Genomic DNA, 20,929 nt, shown 5'->3' with positions numbered 1-20,929 from the left:
AGCAAGCCGGGGCAGCTGAATCAGAGATGAAATTTGAATTGTGAGATGTCGACTTTCAGTTACTTCCGTGTTCGCTCACATTCCAACGGAAACGGAAAATAGTCTCACCCCTCAGGGATCCCAGTTCCTCTTAAAGTACTGTTAACCTTATAATGCCAAACACAGCTGACCAAGAGCATGAGGATGGCCAGTGGTGAAATGAAACACAATACATTTACTGAGTGAACAGGTCATCAGCCTCACAGGGCAAACACCGACGACCACTAACACTCACCTTCACACCTACGACCAATTTTAGAACCACCAGTGAACCTAACCCCACTAACTGCATGTCTTTGGACTGTGGAAGGAAGCCGGAGAGAACCCACACAGACACGGGGAGAACTCCACACAGAGATGCTGGATTCAAACCCAGGACCTTCTTGCAACAGTGCTAACCACGAAAACCACCCTGCTTCCTTAAATATGATAAATACTTCTATAATATAAAACTTTAAACATTTTACAAATATTGTAGGCCTACATTGTGCTTCGTGTCATCTATTATAAGCGTTTAGTTTGCTGAATCATTATTACTGAAATTACCCAGCAGTATGTAAGTCATGACGTTTTTTCCTCCGTGGGTTGATCATCTTGTCATGTGAAAACTCTCTGCTGATGCTCTATCAGGAGGTGGCTCGTGGTTTTAACGTCATATCTCTGTCCTCTTGTTTACACCTTCCTATACAAGAAAATATATTTTAGCTGGATTCAGAACCAGCTTCTGGCTAGTGTTTGTGATCATGAGCGTCGCGTGGAGCTGTGGAGCGTGTCCGGTCTCCTTTAGGTGCCGTTTATCTGCCTTCTACTGATTTCCGCTCGTTAGCGTCTCGCCACGGTCCCGCAGCGATGTGCGGAAAAGGGGACGAGGCGCAGGACGACTGCGGCTCCCGGGAGGAGTGGACTCTACTGTTCTGGACCTCCGTGGCCGTCGTGGTTCCGGTCATCATCACGCTGTGGTGCAGCGCACAACGCTCCAAGAGGAAATCGCACATGAAGGATTTCTTTCGCAAGAGCAAGCACGGCTGGCACTACACCGACCTGTTCAACAAGCCCACCTACTGCTGCGTGTGCTCCCAGCACATCCTGCAAGGCGCTTTCTGCGACTGCTGCGGCGTGTGCGCCGACGAGCAGTGCCTGCGCCGGGCCGACCGCAGCCTGTCCTGCAAGGAGATCATGGCCCCCTCCAGCCCCGAAGGAGCCATGGAGCATCGCTGGGTCCGCGGAAATGTGCCTCTGGCCAGTTACTGTGCTGTATGCAAGCAGCAGTGTGGGACCCAGCCGAAGCTCTGCGACATCAGGTAGCGTAGCTGGACGAGAACCGCTGAAGGGATGCAACAGATGTGCAGCCGTGTTTCTGCAACCAAAAGCCTCTTTTTACACCCACGAGTTAAAAGAAAAATGATCAAGTTTCCTGAGTTAGAGCTGGATGATAAAAGACCTCACTCTTTACTGTGGTTATTTAGTCTTTTTTATATTTGTAGATTGGTTTTTAATCACATCGATATATTCTTCTTTAGAATTTTAAATCTGGGTTTTCTCACGACTCAACATGACTTTAGGGTTTACATGTAATAACGGAACCACCTCTAATGGGCTCCTGCTGCTGTTCAACATAGCAAATTTCAATCTTAAAAGACCCCACCTCAGCATGACACTCATCCCCCGCTTTGTGAGCAGTTCAGGGTCTTCTTTTCATTGGCAGTATTTCTTTTTATGTGCTTCATCACCTTTCTTATAGTTTCGCTCCCCCTGCTCCTCCTTCAGGTGTGTGTGGTGCCAGACCACAGTGCACGATGACTGCATGGAGAGCTTGACGGATGGAGACGTGTGCGACTTGGGCGAGTTCCACAACCTCATCATCCCCCCTCACTACCTCTACCGTGTCAACAAGCTGCGCCGCAGGCACCCCGACGAGTACAGCAAGGTGTTGAAGTCACGACTGGCCTCGTCATAGTGCTCCTACGTCGGGTGCTCCGGAGATGTTTTAAAAATGCGTTTTCTGCTTGTATCTTGTAGCTCGGCTCTTCCTGTGGCAGCGGCTGGACTCCAGTGTTGGTCTTGGCTAACACGCGTAGTGGGAACAACATGGGGGAGGTGCTGCTGGGGGAGTTTCGCACCCTCCTCAACCCGGTGCAGGTCAGCTTGCAGCTCGCCTGCATCTTTTGTCTCAGTGAGAGCAAACTTTGTCATTGCTCTTTTTCAGATCCTGGAACTAATCTTGTTTTCTGCTTCACCTCCAGGTGTTTGACTTATCTCAGCTGACTCCTTCCAAAGCCCTCCAGCTGTGCACCCTCCTCCCCCCCGGCAGTGTCCAGGTGCTGGTGTGTGGAGGTGATGGCACAGTGGGATGGGTGCTCGATGCCATCGATGCTATGAAGCTAAAGGTGAGACGTCTCTGCGCTCAAGAAAAAAGAGCGATCTTTCTTTTACACATTACTTCTTCGCTTTGACACTTTTCTACTTTCTTTTGTCAGGGCCAGGACCAGTTCATCCCCAGGGTGACCATCCTGCCTCTGGGGACAGGAAATGACCTCTCTAACACTTTAGGCTGGGGAGCTGGCTATGCTGGAGAGATCCCCGTGGAGCAGGTTCTCCGTAACATCCTCGATGCTGAAGTGGTGAAAATGGACAGGTGAGCGGTGTTGATACTGATGACAGGTACTCCTCAGGATCAGTCAGAAATGCCTGAACAGACTGATCAGGTTCACCAGTCTTTTTAAAACTGTAGTCTCTTAGGTATTTGGGGAATTAAAACACCCTGTGTCCTGTGTCTTTGGCGACTATATCTATACAAAAGCGGTCAGATGTGTCTTCTAGTTGACGGCTAGTGTTTACATTTTCTTTCTATATTAGGAAATTAATTGGTGAGTCACTTTGACCATTGTCGATCATCAACATCATGATCATCCACTAGCTAACCCCTAAGATGTACCCTACTTTATTGTCCTTTTTGAGTTGAATAGGATCCATACCTTTAACCATAACCATGAACTCATCAGGAAAGTATTTACTAAGGTCATAAATCAAGGGGTACAGCGTTTGTTATTCTCGTAGAAAACTTAAACCTCGGTTTCTGGCACAATTTAGCCTCCTTCCAGAGGTACTTGGGTGAGAGGGTAAAGCACGAAAAGGTCAGAACTCCAGCAACCGTTGCTGAATATGAAAAAACTTTACTGGGTAACATGTTTCAGCTTGGGGCCTTCTGTAGGGTCGTCATCAGGTGGCTGTAGCTCATGTTCAGTCAGTGGTGTGGGCTTGTAGTCATTTACACTGCAAATCAGATGTGGTCAAATGCGTCTCACTTGACCTCGAGAAGTGGTTTGAGTGGCTGGGTCACATTGTGTCCTCATGGTTGTTTACATTGGATTTAATGTTTTCCACTTGTGATCTGATGTCACAAGCTGCACTTTCAAAAGCATGTGAATTACAAATGAAAAGGACATTTATGTTTTATCATTTACGCTTAAAAATTTAGAGCTGTGTAATGTTATTACAGTCAGCATGAGTACTGAGACGTGAGGAAATGTAAATAGTCCAAATAGAAATAAAACTTTGATTCCTGAAATCCAACGTTTTGACCCGTTTGTGTTTGTTTTCATTCCGCTAAACACCTTCATGATTATTTTCAGATGGAAAGTCCAGGTAGCATCAAAAGGCGTCTACTTTCGTAAACCAAAGGTGAGTTTTTTCTCTCTGTGCTGATTGATGAACACCGATGTCTTTCGTGACATGTCAATGCCTGACCCGCGGAAGCACTCAGCTGTACTATAAAGCAGACGCTGGATTTCCTCCTCAGGTTCTGTCCATGAACAACTACTTCTCTGTGGGGCCCGACGCTCTGATGGCGCTCAGTTTCCATGCACACCGTGAGAAAACGCCCTCCTTCTTCTCCAGCCGCATCATCAACAAGGTCCGTAATTTGAATAAACAAAGCAGGCTCAGGGTTTAAATATGAATGCAAAAACCTCTTAATCCTGTAACTGTTTTTGTTATTTTTGTTGTTTTTTTGTAGAGACATAAAGATGCAGCTTCATTTTGTAGTAATGAGTACTTTCCTCTTCCCACAGGCTGTGTACTTCCTGTATGGCACCAGAGATTGTTTAGTGCAGGAATGTAAAGATCTGGATAAGAGGATCGAGGTACGGTGGACTTGTGCACGTGATGAAGCATTATGCAAATTTTGTTTTAAGCTCATAAAGAGAATCCGAGTCACTGTAAGTCACTGCCATATCAAGCTTTCTCTATAAATGTGAATTGGTTGTCCTGTGACTTCAGCAGGGGGCAGAGAAACCAGTGTCTCATCTAGAGATGGACCGATCCGATATTACGTATCGGTCCGATACTGACGTAAATTACTGGATCGGATATCGGAGAGAAATAAAAAAAATGTAATCCGATCCATTAAATATCAAAAAAGCACCTCACAAAACTTGCGACATGGTGTAACTCGGCTCATAACCGTAGCATGTCGGAGCAGTGTGCTCACGTGATAGAGCGGCTGCGTGTATTTGTTTTTTTTGTTTTTTTGCTGGGAGTTTGCAACCCTGTTAGTTAGGTTGCTTAATATTTCTGCTAAGGACTCTTTAAAATACCAGAATAGGGAGGATAGAGCAGGTTTAAATTTATTAGATTGATCAGTTTTGCTGAACTATGAAATATTTTGGGTGCAGTGTATTTTTTACATACAGGTATAACAGAATAGTTTTAGTGTTGTTGTTTATTTAAACTTGAGTATGATCTTATACAAAATGCAGCAATATATATAAAAAAAACTGTTTTATTGATTAAAAAACACGATATCGGATTCATATCGGTATCGGCAGATATCCAAATTAAAATTAAAACAGCGTCTGTATATAAGCCGACTGGTCCCAGTGTTGCCAAGTCGGTCCAAAAGCTTCTGATGAGACATGAAAAGAAAGTTCCAAAATACAAACATGTGAATTTACTTTAGAAATAATTATCTTCACACAGGATTTGAATCCTTCAGTCCTCTGCTCACTTGCGATTAGTCAGAGTCTCCTGTCACAGAGCCCAAAGACGCTGTGCAGTAATCCAGTTCTTTATCAGATCCCGTACAGTTTGCTGAATGGGTGTTTAGATGTTTTTGGTGCTGTTATGTAGCCAAGCTTTAATAAAAATTCACACTTGTCTTGATTACACTTTAATGAAAGTGCAAAGGTTAAAAAAACAACCTGACAGCTTTTCAATTATAGGTTTCAACATTTCGGAATCAAGAAGTGTTAATTACTCAGCTTTGCAGGTGTAAAGATGTTTATTTTAACTTTAGTAAGAGCCTTGTTTCCAGTGCTGCCAGTAATAATGCTAATCTAATTAATTTGTTTATTTAATGTGTAAAAACAAATTAGACATTTTATAGTCTGCACTGTCTCATTTTTCTTACCTGGTTGATGTTTTCTATGTTTTGATCAACGTTTTCAGACATATTTGCCCATTTTGAGGTGGTTTTACTGACAAATGTCTTGATCAGTGTGTATCGTAGCTACAGCTGTTTAATATAAGACATTGTAAGAGAGATCCTTATTAAAAAATGTTTTTATAACACATAAAGATTTGTGAAACATTTATGTGTGTTTGCATGTGTTCCTGCCACAGCTGGAACTGGATGGGGAAAGGGTGAAGCTTCCCAGTTTGGAGGGCATCATAGTCTGTAACATCGGCTACTGGGGCGGAGGCTGCAGGCTGTGGGAGGGTATGGGAGATGAACCGTGCCCCCCTACCCGGTAGGTCATTTAAGAGCATATTGGTCAGGAAAATATAAACGGTCCATCTGGCACCGACTGCTTCAGGTTACCGGTACTATGGAAAGTAAACATGCTATTTCCTGTCTCTGCAGGCTGGATGATGGCCTGTTGGAGGTGGTGGGTGTATTTGGCTCCTTCCACTGTGCGCAGATCCAGGTCAAGCTGGCCAACCCTGTACGGCTGGGACAGGCTCACACTGTCAGAGTAAGGCTTCCTGTTTACCTCATTTACTGGCCACGCAGAACGACAGTAATTACTTTTCACTGCCATTCGCCTCAATCCAATCTAATTGTGACTAATCTGATTAGGCTTTTGTTACTGAGCTCCTGCATGTGTCCATTTACCCTCGATTGATTTCACCTTCATTCATTCTCCTTTTACATTGTGACATAAAGAGCGTTCATTAAAAAATTCACTGTTAATTAAGGCCTTCACACACCAAGCATGTAGTGAAAAAGCGATGCGTTATTGCAGAATAGATACCCTGATGCATGCTTTTGAACATATTTCATGATATCAGGGAGTAAGTTGAGAATAATTAATCTTGTGCATTTTTTGTAACACAGGAAATATTCGCACAGATTTTACACACCTGGTGTGTAAAGCCTTAAGATTACAGCAGCTACTTTCAAACATCATTTTGTAAAAACTATAAATGCACACACCTGCGTGTGGATTTGCCTTTGCTGCCAGAGCGTACCCACAACAACAAACTCATTTTACTGGTATTTGAATACCTCACATATTTAACTACATAAATATTGTAACTGTGGTGATATTTTGTACGCAGGCAAAAAAAAGTCCAATGTCCAAAACTTTTACGGTTTATTTATCCAGTTTGGCAAGCAACAAACAAAGATCCATTTTATGTTGTTTCCTGCTGCTTCTCCAGCTCTGGAAAAAACCACAGGCCCACCCCAGTGCATGCTGGTCCTATACTAGTCCTTTTACTTACAGAAAATGTCCTTACAGTTCTTCCTGTCTGACTTACAAAGATACAAAACAAAAAATTAAGCAATTATTAACCTAAAAATAAACCTTGTAAATAACCCAAGATAAAAAGTAAACCAAGAACAAAAAAAAAAGGAAAAAAAAGAATAAATGGCTCCAGCACTGCACAGATTTTACACGCCTGCTGTGTAAAGCCTTAAGATTACAGCAGCTACTTTCAAACATCATTTTGTAAAAACTGCAAAGGCGCACCTGCGTGTGGATTTGACTTTGCTTCCAGAGTGCACCCACAACAACAAACTCATTTTACTGGTATTTGAATATCTCACATATTTAACTAAATACATTTTAAAAGCATCGCTGCTAACTGAGGGTGTAGGTAATGGAGGAACAGAGTTATAGATGAGAAGAAAAATAATCTATATCAGTAACATTTTTTGTTTTGTTTGCTCTCACAGGCTTCAATCAGAAGAATTAGAAATAAAGCTTAAAATACTGCTATTAATGGCCAAATCCAGTGTTTGCCTAAGCTTGCTCTGAAGCCCCCTGGTGGACTCTGAAGGTACTTTAGGTTGGCACTTACACATACCTTCCAAAAAAAAATAAAAATAAGAGAATACATATAAAATCTTTCATATAAAAAACAAATACTGATTTAAAAAACAGGCTGTTAATGGCGAGGAAAGCTTTAAACTGGACTGTTGCCAATCTGATCTGAAATAAAGTTGTTAAAGGAAAAAAAACACAACAAATAAAAAAGAACAAAGATGAAAGTTACTGATTTTAGTCTCACGTTGAGTTGTTATTATTAAAGGTAATAAAGTAAACCTTTTCTGGGCTACACATTTGTATTATTGGATTCTACTGGAGTAGCTTTGCATTAATCACAGTTCAAAATAAGTCTTATTTATCTTATACATGTCTCCCTATAAGTCAACTTTCTTCTGATTGGCTGTCTCTCCTAAACAGAAGGTTTGTACATCTGTGTTCACATCTGGAGCTGTGTGCCTGTGTGCTATATATGGTCATCTACAGAGCCAATAGTAGAAAAAAAACCTGAAACAGTGATCACTTTTATATACATAGATTTAAAAATTTGGTCATGTTTAGCATGAGCACACACTGTTGCACCAGTATGTATACTTGATCGCTATTTAGACTGTGAATGATTGGCCTAAGCTAACCTATAGGCCTATGTATGATTTAGCTAACATTTTTTCATTGTGCGCTGCTCTTCCATCTCCAGCTGGTTCTGAAGAGCTCCACGATGCCCATGCAGGTGGATGGAGAGCCGTGGGCGCAGGGTCCCTGCACCATCACCATCACCCATAAGACCCAGGCTTTTATGCTGTACCACAGCGCAGAGCAGACGGACGATGATGACGATGAAACCAGCGCCTCTGAGACGGAGAGCCCAACTCCTCACGACTCACCCAGGGCGGCGGGGCCGGCGTCTGCTCGAGCGTGACCCGCCGCAAACATCGTGTGACGTGAAAGCTCTTGTTATCCTCGTTACTTATTTCTGCCTAGTTTGCATTATTCCCTCCTTTGCATTAGTCTTCCTCCTCCGAGGTCTTTGTAGTCACATCGTGATGATTAGAACAGACGTTTTAATTTAGAATCTTTTCAGAGAGCTCACAGACGGAGAAAGATTAGTTTGTTACTGAGCTGGCGTGAATTGTTTCTTCGGTCTTTTATCTACACACTCCCCTTTTAACTCAGAGCTCAGGCAGTCTCTCCTTGGACAGATTGCTCTTTAATTGCACTGATCCTCCGTGCCATAGATAATCTATAGACGACGATACTGTATTTATTACTCTGTATTTACAATTGAATTCTCCGTGCTGCCCTGCAGGTATCGGTGAGCCATTCTAACAGGTTGCCCAGGTTTAACCGACCCCTAAAAGCCATGTTTAAATCAACAGCAGGTGATGACGTTGTGTTTGTTGAGAGAACAGCAGGTTGCGCTGTCTGGTTGATGCTTTATTTCCCACAAATTTTGTATTTCACAAAAAGCACAAAAAGTGAAAGACCTGCGTTTGCTGGCAGGCCCCAGTGGCTCATGTGTCAAATGTGTTATCATCTTTGAGGATCCTCATCATCACACTGCTGGCAGGTTTTTAGTCACACAGGCTTTGAAATGTGTGGACTCGATGGGGCATGGACTCTGATAAAACCGCAGTGTGTTATCAATCAGCAGACATCAGTGTTTACGTTAAAGTGCACTGCCATTTGCCAAACTGTTAAATTATAATACGTTAAAGTGTATAAACTATGGTTGACATTCCTGTATGAGCTACAGGAAATAGCCAGAGTTGCTGAGGCCTGTTTGGGAAGTACTGCCAAGTAGACGTAGTTTAGTGGGTCCATTTTGCCTTCATTTTGAACCGTTGTTTTTCCTCTGTTTTGCTCCTGTTTACATATTTTGTGTTGCACTTTTTGGCATTTACACTGATAAGTACCTTAAACTGCCCAGGATGTTGACCTTTGATGTTACTGCCGATCGTCGTAATAGCTGCTGTTGAGATTATGCTCCCATTAACCCAAAAGTCACCACAAGGTGGCCCACTTAAGACAGTATTTCTGTAGACAGGATAATAGAGTGGTCTTCATATATATTAGGATCATTACACGCATGTACGTATCCATGTAATGTTCAGGTGAAATACTAATTCCTGTTTATTCTGTACTCAGCAGAATTTCTGCAGGAGGACTTTTGTGTTTCTGTGTTTTGCTGTTTGAGGTGGTCTGCTGCTCGGAGTCATATCAGGAATGTCTGTAGCTGTTAGTTTGTGCTTCGTTTTGAACCCGGAGCTGCTCCGAAGGCTGAACAGGGATACGAGTTTTGCCGCGCGATGCCTACTGCTTTCAAAATATGCACCTCCCTGGCAGTTAACCAAACTGCATGGTTTCATCGCCCTCTATTTGTTTGGCGAATGTTGTCGCTCAAGGACACCTGCTTGAACTTTTACCTTGTCATCCATGTTTACCAGAGCTGTCTGTGTTGCACTGAATTCTGCTTAAATGTGACAGGGTTTTAAAGCCACTAGGTCCTTAGCCACGCTAGCATCATGCTTCTAGTATATTTATAGAGAAAACACCCTGCTTTTTGTAGGAGTCACTACAGTTTTGTAGAGAAAGTCATCTCCAATGAATCCTAATGTTTGGTTGATTTAGAGCACTTCAGATCACGATGTGATACTCAAAACAGTAAAACTAAGTGTCTGTCTCAGGCTCAGCTACAGTTTTCAAACTCTAAACACAACCTGAGAAATGTTAGCATGATGCTAATTCGATATATACTTTTGTTTATAGAGAATTAGCATAATTAACATAGCAGGAACAACATGCCAACATCCTTGCTTGGAGCTGAATACAGCTGCAGTGAGTGTCATGGCTGCATCAGATACACATATTTTCAATTAAAATTTAATAAACGTGAATTAGACTGCTGATTCCACCAGCGTTTCTGTAACTTTAGCTCAATCTTACCAAACATATAAAATATGGACATTGGTACTGTCATGTCACCTAAATTTTAGCATTTGGACTTTTTGGTTATTTTGAGCCAGAAGTCGACATATTTGTATGAGAGGGTGAAGTGCCACATTTTTAGCTTGATTACCAAGTTCTGTGTGTAAATACTGTTACATTTAATCATTAATTATTATTAGTATTATTATTATCATTGTCTTGCTCTCTTCCACAGCAGTTCTTTGTCCTGTCTTCCCCCCCATACACCTAGCTGCTCGCTGCAGGTTTCTTCCTGTTAAAAAGGAGTTTTTCCTTCCCACTGTTGTCGTGCTTGCTCATAGGGGGTCGACTCAGTTTTCTCTGTACACTTTAGGATCTTTACTGTTGAATCTATAGTGCTTTGTTTTGAAGCGACTGCTATCTAGATTTGGTTCTACATAAATAAAATTGAATTAAATTATTAATTAAATATGAGTGCAACATGCAAAAAACAGCCCTTATTATGACATGCTTTTTAAAAATTATTATCATTGTTATTTATTTACAAATTAAAAAAAATATAATTAAGTTATAAAAAGTGAAGCACAACCTTCTTGGATGGACTGTAGCAGCAAGCTAAGTTATATGTAAGATAACTGCAGTGAAAAGATTACATGCTCAGTGTAACTACATTTTCCATCGCATTAATCCGATTATCTGAGGTAAAGTCTAGAAGACAGCGATTGTTTACAGCCGTCTGTGTTGACATCCACCTGTTACAGCGCTAACAAAGCAAACTATAAGCCTTAATAAAATTCACCCGCTGCACAGCTGTTATGAAACCCTCCACATTTTTTCTATCAAGCTGTGAACGTGTTTTCTTCTGCGGCAAAGCTGGACACTCGAACACGGCACTCTCGTTTGAATAGAGCCTCAAGTGGTCATTCAAGGAACTGCACTCCCTGTGATGCTAGCGCGGCTAATGAACTTGTTTGGGAGATATGACTGTGACATTAATTGTTGTTTTGAATTCTGCCAAGTCATAGCTTATAGTTTATTATTTATGAAGACACAGAACAGTATTTATTTAGAGTCTAAGGCAAATTGAGTGAAGCTGTGCAGCTGTCCATCACTGGGATTAGATTACTAGAGCTCAGCTCTTGCATTTGAAATTCAATTGTTACATTTCACTGTTGCTGTTGATATTACTTAGTTATTGCATATTTGAATATAGCTATTTCTTTTTGACATGGGTAAAATTATAATAATTATAAAGAGTGAGAGACATCTGCAGAAAACACAAAAATCACAAATTTTTATTACAAGATGACTCCATTAGAAAAACAACAGAAAAACTTTAAACACAGAAACGCCATCTGAGGGGGGGGAAAGCTTTTATCAAACAATCATGTCAAACAAAGCTGTTTACAAAAAGAATCGTAGCGAGGGTTTGATGGGTTACTACTACTACAGGTGAGAGAAACTCATTTTGATTGAAATGAATGTAATGAAGCGATCTTTTGAATTTGATGACATTCCCATAAATATTTTCATATATAAACCAATCGTGTTTGTCTCTTTATTCACTTTTATATAGACATCTGAAAAGCAGCAGCCATGATCTCTGGTCAAAGATTACAACAGCAGCTACATACACACTAACAAACATGACACATGATGTTTGAATTCGTTAATCATTGACCAGTTTTGCAAACACTGATAAAGAGACAGTTTGAAACAGCAGCTACAACACTTACACTGTGTTTTGTGCTGACCTTTATTCACGTAATATTCATCTTGGATCCTTTTAATCATCAAATCATTATTTAAAAAGGAAACATTGGGTGTCATTTTTAAGGTTCTGATGTAAAAGGAGAGGATCCCAAACTCTTTAAGAAAAACAAAACTGATGGTCTCCACCAAGGCCAAAATCAAGTATTAATGCAAGTGTTAATCACACATCATCCAAGACTAAACAAAGCTGTAATAAAAATAATAATAATGATGATGATGATGATGATGATGATTGCACAGCACTTTTAAAGACAGAGTTAAAAGAGCGGTGTGGAACAGTTCAAAGAACCTGACCAGAAATCGGAGGCTAACTGCTCCAATAAGGTCTCAGCAGGTCTGTAATTCTACTACTACTACTAATAATACTAATACATTTTATTTGAAAGTACCTTTCAGAAGACTCAAGGACACTGTACACAGCAGAAAATTAGAAAGCAAGCATAAAAGCAGACAATTTACAAAATCATAAAACAGGGTTAAAATAGCAGAATGGAAAAGGTTACGTGGGATAAGCTATTTTGAACAGGTGAGTTTTGAGTCTAGACTTAAAAAGAGAAAAGGAAGTGACATTTCTTATGTCAGGAGGAAGGGAATTCCAAAGTCAAGGAGTAGAGCAGCTGAAAGCCCTGATGGTGGCAAGATGAGGGGAGGGGACAGAGAGAGAAAGAGAAGAAGAGGATCTAAGACACCGAGATCGAAAGTTGATCTGAACCAAATCAGAGAGATATGGAGGGGAGAGATGATGAACAGCCTCACATTTATACAAAAGTATTTTAAAACTGATGCGATATTTGACCGGGAGCCAATGAAGCCGCTGTAGGACGGGGGTGATGTGGTGAATAGAAGGGGTCCTGGTGATAATACGGGCAGCAGAGTTCTGGACATGTTGGAGTAAGACCAAAAAGAAGTGAATTACAGTAGTCAATCCGCGAAGTAACAAGGCTATGAACAAGAATGGCAGTGGCATGGTGGCATGTGGAGTGAGACAGTTGCACAGTTGGAAATATGCAGACTGCGTGACATTATTGATGTGTGAATTCAAAGATCAAGTTAGTTAAGTATGAGTGGAGTTGTGTGCCAACTACCTTATCTAATACAGGAAAGAGACTGGCTTTCTAGAGCTTTAAATGTTGTTAATAAATTTTAAATTAGAATCCGATAGATGGTAAATGGTCTGTATTTGTATAGTGCTTTACTTGGTCCTGAGCACCCCAAAGCGCTTTACACTATACACAATCATCCACCCACTCACACACTGGTGATGGCAAGCTACAGATAAGATATATACACAAATCTCATAATGCATTCAGGCTTCAGATTAAAATCAAATATTGGTTCTACTTCTTCTGATTTCTATGAGGACGTGAGTGTTGTGTTCCTGAAGAAGCATGGCCTTTGGGTTTATCTTTCTTGGTGAAATCAGATCCTTTCCCGGATCCTGAAGACTTATGCCCTCCAGCAGCGCTGTGCGGCCTCCTGTCTGGATCTGAAGTAAAACATAGTAGTTAGTCAGTTGTCTTTAATGTAGGATGCGCACCACTTGCTAAACAAATCAACAAACAAATAACACTCCTACACAGTTTTTATGTACAAAATACAATAATCCCTTAAAACTATACACCGCGCACAGAGTGAGGTTTGTACCCAGAGAGCTTCTTGTTGTATGTGTCCTGTTTATTTAATCAGTGGAATCGTGTTGTTATTCATCATCTGATTGGCAGGCTGACATTTTTTATAACACGTGAGGATTTGATTCATACTTGATTTCTCAGAAGAAGCATGGCCTTTGGGTTTATCTTTCTTGGTGAAATCAGATCCTTTCCCAGATCCTGAAGACTTATGCCCTCCAGCAGCGCTGTGCGGCCTCCTGTCTGGATCTGAAGGAAAACACAGTAGTTAGTAATTTGTCTTTAATGTAGGATGAGCGACACTTGCTAAACTAATCTGATTTAAATTTATTAAATATCAAAAAGTAGAGAAACCCATGGTCAGATCAACAAGCTGGAACCTTTTCTGGAAGCATTTTTGTTTTAAATATCACAATATAGTTTGCACACAGTTTGTCACATTTGACCTCTCACCTCACTTCTACATTTCACATCTGCCTTCCTTTCAAGTTGACTGCAAAAATGTGCTTTAATTTAAAAAGAAATACTGAAAAAAAAAATACTGTCAAGAGAAACAGAATGAGCTGATGATTTATGCTGCGGTACACAATTATATAAGCCCACGTTTTACATGGCCAGTTATTTACAAATGAATACATATTAGCCATTAGCTCCTATATAGTTCTTAAGTACAAAATGGAATAATCCCTCAAAAGTAAACACTGCCCAGAGAGTGAGGTTTGCACTCAGAGGGCTTCTTGTTATGTGTACTGTTTATTTAATCAGTGGAATAGTGTTGTTATTGATCATTTGACTGGCAGTCTGACATTTTTTATAACACATGAGGATGTGAGTGCTTCATACTTGATTTCTCAGAAGGAGGATGGCCTTTTGGTTTATCTTTCTTGGTGAAATCAGATCCTTTCCCGGCTGGTTTACCTCCTCCAGGAGCACTGTGCGGCTTTCTGTCTTGATCTAAAGGAAAATATGCAAAACGTCTTCCACAGTTAGTCGGTTGTCGTTAACACAGGAGATGTGCAACGCGTCCACTAATCTGAACTGTACACAGGCATACTGAATTACATTTTGTCAGGTTTAAAATGAACAGTGTGAATGCTAGAATTACTATAAATGTTTGATTTGTGAAGTTGCTTTTAAAGGCACATTTACAAACCCAACATACAACATCTGCTCAATGAGAAGCTGTTTTTATTGGAAAGGTTCCAGAACTTTGGTTACTGCTGCTGTTAACTTCACTGTTGAGGACTGCTGCAGACACGCACGGCACACTGAACTGTAATGTACACAGTGGTCGCAGACGCTGCAATTCCTCGCGCCTCCAGCTGAGCCGCTGTCTCCATCGACAGGGAGGTAAGCATGGCAGGAGGCGTTGGATCCGGGGAAGGATATCTGCATATGTATGTATGTGTGTGTGTGTGTGTGTCCAGAGTTCAGCTGGCCTTGCGTAGGATAGGAAGAACAGTCTGTTATCAGGGTGTTTTTGTTCAGATCCAGCCTTGAGACCACAGCTGGCGCTGAAGTGGTAGCCGCATGAAATAATGGTGGTTTTTACTTTAGTGCAAACAACTCATTGGAATTTCAAAGCTGTTCTAACAGTCTGACACTGGTCTCTCAATCTCCCGTTGGAGAGCCGTGAGCTTCTCCATGATGTTGTCATTCTTGCGCTCAAAGAGCAGATTCTGAGAACTCACAACCGCTGTGAGCTTCTCAAGGATGTAATCCAATTTTCGCTCAGAGGTCTTATTCTGAGCGTTCACGGCAGCCTCAAGCTTCTCCAAGATCTTATCCGTGCTGCGCTCAATGAGCCCATTTTAAGAACGCATGACTCATCCCATCATTTCAATCACAGCGGGCAGCCTTGTGGGGGTTTGAACAGCCGATTCCGCTTTCTTTAATCTTCGATAAGCCAGGGCCAAGCCAGCTCCGATCAGCAAAAACCCTGTTATCATGGTTCCGAAAAGGTAGATAACTTCAATGTCCTCGATCGACAGTCCCGCCAGGCACACGACCCTCCAGTTATGCCACCCGTCCATCGTGTATCCAGCAGGGAAAGTCCCTCCAGGACACTCAGACTCACCTGAGCTCAGGCTTCTCGTTGAGAAGAGGGTGTCAATTTCATTCAGGGACCAGTTGATCAAATCCATAATTCCTCTTTTTTTTATGAGGACTTATCACTGTTATCAATGGTGTGCTTTTTATTGCAGTTAATCAATTGAGTGTTCTTAAACTTTGGGTCCAAACATTCATTTGGATATTATTTTGACGTGCGCCAACCAACCTAAACATTTCAGAGTAAGCACTCCTCATCATGGCAACAGCACTCCCCATCAGCAGTGGTCTCCCCCACCAGGAAGATTTGCCACACCTTTAAAACTGCTTAGGAGCAGATTGAAGAACATAATAAAGTTCAGCCCATCGACTTAAACTCCAAACTCCACAGACCAAAATCCAGCTGAGCATCTGCATGAACAAGCTGAATCTTTCCAGACGCCACAGCAAACACAAATGTGTCAGAGCTGCTTTTGCACCACAATGAGGATCTACACAATACTGGCTTTAATGTTACGGTCGATCAGTTTATGACCTCAATCTTAATAATGACTGCCAGGAATGAAGACAACACTTTGGCACAAGGCTCGTTTTGACATGTGTCTTTTATACTTTGAAAGTTTAAATAATTTATGATGGGTTTACTGGTTATGGGAGGACTCGGCCTCAAAGTGTGCCTAATAGCTTGTAAAAGTGCCTAGCTGCATTCTATTACTGCCAAACCATGAAGGACATCTACAAATGTCCGTAAGCTTCTGGGTGAGTATGGGCGATGAAGTAAGGTCATTTTAGAACCAATCCCTGTCTAGGTCTTCACACACCTTCTTCACATGTTTAACTGACTGCGCGATCATGGTTGTCTTTCAGAACAGAGACATGCCCAGTGGTAAGTTGTTAAAACACTAAATGCACTATCAGATTGATCGAGTTTGCCTTAAGCACACTGACTTTTAGTAGATGTGATTTCATATCAGGCTGAAATAAAACAAAGGTGTTCCTTCAATGTGTGTAACAAGTCATATCCTGGATAAATCTTATACTGTTTATTAAAAAAATGGGGCTTCATCTTGCTTCTGTCTTTTATCATTTATAAGCTGGCTTGCAAAGGGTAGGTATTATGTGTCATTGAATTTTTAATTAGCTGTTAGGGCACCAATTAATTAACACATTGTCCCGTTTGTGGTGATTGGAGACTAAGCTGTTTACACAGACATATATGATTTTTGTCATTACAGACGTGTGTGTGTAAGAGAGAGATTTTAGGTTGTATCTTACTTGTGTTTTGTTGGGCATAAAATCGAGGTTGCCCAAAATGTTGCAATCGAGGTTGGGTCTGTGGATAATGGGGTGGATTCCATCTTTGCTGTGGTCTAATAAAAACGGGGATGGGAACCGGCTGGTAGTACGGCTGGATGGGTGGACTGCTCAGTGGACTTTGGAACGAGGGGTTGCTTCTCTGCTGAGGCGCTGCTGAGTAATGAAACAGTGAAATGAGAACGCACTCTGAACATCTTTATCACACTGTAAAGAATCACGTGTCACAAAGTGCTTGTAATGTTTTAAATAGTTTTCACGTATGTGCTTGAGGAAGGAAATTAACGATATTACAATATGATTTGCAGTATTTTAAATAAAAATGTAATATACGTTTTTTTACACAGTGTGCCTTCTCTTGCAAATACACTCAAATAACAAGTGCAGGGAGGTGTAGTCAGTAATTATAGCTGTACAACAAGACCACGTTATCGTACGTGTATTATTAACATGAGATCGTCTTTAAAATTATAGTTACAGTGAATACCTGTATCACACTAGGAGATAGTCATATTGGCAGATGTTTTCAGATACTCTTTCAGTTCACATGTTACTGTATTCAAATATCATCCTATAATAACTCCTCGCTGATATAAACTTACCAGAATTTGGCTGGGATTCACTACCTCCAGCACTTTCTGGTCTGGAGACAGGAGCTGCTGTTTCACCTGTTAAAAACAAAGGTTACATTTAAAGAGTGCTTCCCAAAATACTTCCCAAGAAATAGTCACCACTGAAGAAGAATAAATTCATGAGCATTTAACAGAAAATCCTCAACAGTATTTTCCACAAGACAGAAACTCACCAGAATCCCCAAATGCACCAGTGTTAAGATCTGCATCAGAACGTGAAAATGATTGGCTTCGTTAATCTTTTAGAATATTAATCCAAATTTACATTTTCTGCTAATGCGTGCCTGCACACAGACCTGCTTTAAAGAATGGTAATCTGGCCTCAACTGGCTGTTTAAGCATCTCCATCAGAGTCTCCCTCAGGGCTGCAGCAAAGCTCTGCGTCGCTATCACCTTCTTGGAGTCCAGGCTGATTCGAGGCACGTGAGGCTCAAACTTTACAACTTTGGGCAACACAACTGAAGCCTGTGGGGGGCAAAAGAAAGGTTTTTATTTAAACTTCCTAATTATTTAACTTAACCACGCCCATTCTATCTTATTCTTTAGTTTAAGTTTTCCACGGGTGTTCGTCTCACCTGTAGAAAAGCCGAGGTTTGGGATTGACTCAGCAGCCTGTTGATATCTTCTCTGGCTTTTCCCATCCTATTATAGTTTTCGTCGAACTTCTTTGTGAGATCCCGAAGTTTCATCTGACCGAGCTCCAGCTCACGGTCCACCTCAGTTTGGGCCTCGCGTTCATCTTGAGCCAAGATGTCCCTCATCTGCTGATAGACAGCTGCGAGTGCCGTCTTTCTTTTGTTTGCTCCATCCTGGAACAGTGACAATAAGATATGACAACAGTGAGTTTTTCATAGTTACTGCCAGCACATTTACTTTGTCTCTGTATGACATGTGGAAATTACCTTCAGCATACTCTGCATGTTGTTCATTTGAAACACAACATTTTCAGTCTTCTCCATTTTCTCATTCAGCAAACCCAACTTGTCTCTGAGGTCAGACTATAAGAACAGACACAGAACAGCTTAAGTGCACAAATTCCATACAGACACTGCTCAGAGGGCCTGGAGAACTTTGCAAGTAATGCTTTGACTGCATGTCCACCATCTGCATTATTCCATTATTTCATTTTTCCACTACATCTTACATGCGGAAATATTTTGAATTGTTAAACTTTATTTATAATGAGGTCATTCTTATCTGTTTCTAGTGTTGCCTTGACTAGAGATGTGTGGGCCAAAGTCATTGAATCAGATATTGTGGAAAAAGAAGTGTAATACAACCTGATCCATCAGCCTAAAGCAGTGGTGTTAAATATACAGCCTGAGATCAAAGCAGACACAGCTCAATGCCTGGCATACAACACTAAGAAAAACTTGTTAAAGCAAGGAAGACTTGAACTTGGCTGTCATTTACAAACAATTGTACACAAGGGTCCCTTTTCAGGTATGAACCCACTTCCATCTTTTTTATACAGATGGAATGTTTCCTCTCCAGGAAGTCAGCTGACTGTCATCTTTGTTTAAAGATATACACACCAACATATTGATTTATAATATTACAAATTAAATAAGTTAAAACATGTATGAATTAAGGAGAAACAGTTAACTCTGTACATAAGTCAGTGTTTAATACAGTACAATCGTCAATGTGAATGCAAACACACCTTTTTCAGGTTCCTCTGCTCCTCCGGAGTTAGGAAGGAGCATCCTTTGTGGATATGCTGGAGGCAGAAGCTGCAAATCAGACGGTCATGCTGGCTGCAGAAGAACTCCATCAGCTTGTGGTGGTCGGAGCAGATGCGCTCCGATAGGTCCCCGACAGGCTCGCTCAGCTCGTGGAGATGGAAGACGGGGTTTTCCCGGTGAGGGCGCAGGTGCTCCTCACAGTAAGACGCCATGCAGGTGAGGCAGGTCTTCGATGCTTCTGCTTCCATGCAGGTATCACAGCGGATGACATCGTCTTTCTCCGCTTCGCTCTCTTCTTCTCTCTCCTCTTCGCTCACTTCTTCGCTCTCCTCTTCGCTCACCTCTTCGCTCTCCTCTTCGCTCGCTTCTTCGCTCTCCCCTTCGCTCGCTTCTTCGCTCTCCTCTCCTCTCTCCTCTTCGCTCTCATAGCCTCTCTCCTCTTCGCTCTCCTCTTCATTCAGGTTGTCTTCGCTCTTGCTCGATCTCAATTTAAAGGTCTCCACGACGGCGATGAGGACCGTGTTTTTCTTCAGCTCGGGTTTGGTGTCGAACACCGTTCGACACTGAGGGCAACTGTACGAGTCCTCCCAGCTGGCGAGCAGGCAGTCCTGGCAGAAGTTGTGTCCGCAGGGGATGGTCACCGGACAGTCAAAGGTGCTCAGACAGATGCTGCAGGTCAGCTCATCCTCCAGACTCATGATAGAAAACTGAGACTCGTCCACTTCGGCCATGATGGGACTGATGCGAATGAAGCTACGAGGCACAAACGAAACTTATCATTACAGCAGATAATCAACGAAGGCCAACCCCTCTGGAAGTTAAACAACGGCAAACGCACTCGCACCAAAACTCAGAACAGCCATTTTACTGCAGTAAAGTTCATGACGTTGCACATAAATAACCAATAACAAAGAATCCACGCGGAGCTGCTGTCTGCAAAACAAAACACTGCAGACCGCTTTATACTCACAGGCCTCTGCTGCGCGTGATGAAAACTAGAGTTTTCTTCTGGCTATAGAAAAAACAGTCTTCCAGCTTGCGCAACAGGACTCGTGATACAGGTTCCACCCTCCGAGCGCACGTCAGAGCCAAATAATTTTTTTTATGAACACATTCTGATTCTCGCTGTGAGAAATAAATGAGTTATTTCTCATCCCTTTTTACACATTCAAAACATTTTTTTAAATGGAAAACGGTGAAAAAGTCTGTTCGAAGAGAGTCGTGTGCCCGCTTTAACCTAAAACGTACCTGCTCCTTATGCCACCTGTCCTTCTGAAAAGAAAGACATGTTTTTTTCTTGTCTTTTTTTTTTTTTTTTACTAGTAATCACTGGTGAATTCAGAAGACATCTTTTTTAAACTAGAATAAATGAATTGTAGCAATAATTTACCAAATACACTTACTTACACTCTGATCCACAAGTATTTGGACAGTTACAGAGGTTGTGTGACTTTACCGCTGTATACAACTATAGTGGATTTTAAATGAAAAATAAATCAAGCTGTGACTGAAGTTTTGAATTTCAGGTTAAATTCAGGGGGTTAATCAGAATATTACATTATCTGTTTAGAAATTACAGTAATTTTTTATGCATAGTTCTCCATGTTCAGAGACTC

At 41.5% G+C, this 20,929-nt stretch overlaps 2 protein-coding genes across 3 annotated transcripts; one reads left to right on the top strand and one right to left on the bottom strand.

Moving 5' to 3' along the window:
* Positions 1-621: 621 nt before the first annotated feature.
* Positions 622-11,772, top strand: dgke (diacylglycerol kinase, epsilon). Its single transcript, XM_026169818.2, has 11 exons — positions 622-1,340; positions 1,807-1,966; positions 2,059-2,178; positions 2,283-2,426; positions 2,517-2,674; positions 3,672-3,720; positions 3,839-3,952; positions 4,110-4,181; positions 5,659-5,786; positions 5,900-6,011; positions 8,005-11,772. Exons 1-11 carry the CDS (start codon positions 889-891, stop codon positions 8,224-8,226), a joined length of 1,731 nt encoding a protein of 576 aa, XP_026025603.2. The 5' UTR covers positions 622-888; the 3' UTR covers positions 8,227-11,772.
* Positions 11,501-20,409, bottom strand: LOC113023620 (E3 ubiquitin/ISG15 ligase TRIM25-like). 2 transcript variants are annotated; one of them, XM_080302667.1, is made up of 11 exons: positions 20,284-20,409; positions 19,292-20,066; positions 18,531-18,626; positions 18,204-18,437; positions 17,925-18,093; positions 17,802-17,831; positions 17,599-17,664; positions 16,958-17,152; positions 14,477-14,587; positions 13,766-13,882; positions 11,501-13,491 (listed from the first exon to the last, which is right to left on the bottom strand). In XM_080302667.1, exons 2-11 carry the CDS (start codon positions 20,042-20,044, stop codon positions 13,343-13,345), a joined length of 1,920 nt encoding a protein of 639 aa, XP_080158793.1. In that variant the 5' UTR covers positions 20,045-20,066; positions 20,284-20,409; the 3' UTR covers positions 11,501-13,342. The 2 variants fall into 2 exon arrangements, with proteins under 2 accessions (XP_080158793.1, XP_080158794.1); XM_080302668.1 differs by having other exon boundaries at positions 16,958-17,149; positions 19,292-20,287.
* Positions 20,410-20,929: the final 520 nt, after the last annotated feature.

Source organism: Astatotilapia calliptera, chromosome 6 (assembly GCF_964374335.1).
Source record: "Astatotilapia calliptera chromosome 6, fAstCal68.1, whole genome shotgun sequence".
Classification (NCBI taxonomy): domain Eukaryota; kingdom Metazoa; phylum Chordata; class Actinopteri; order Cichliformes; family Cichlidae; genus Astatotilapia; species Astatotilapia calliptera.
This window is presented reverse-complemented; position numbering and strand designations above follow the sequence as displayed.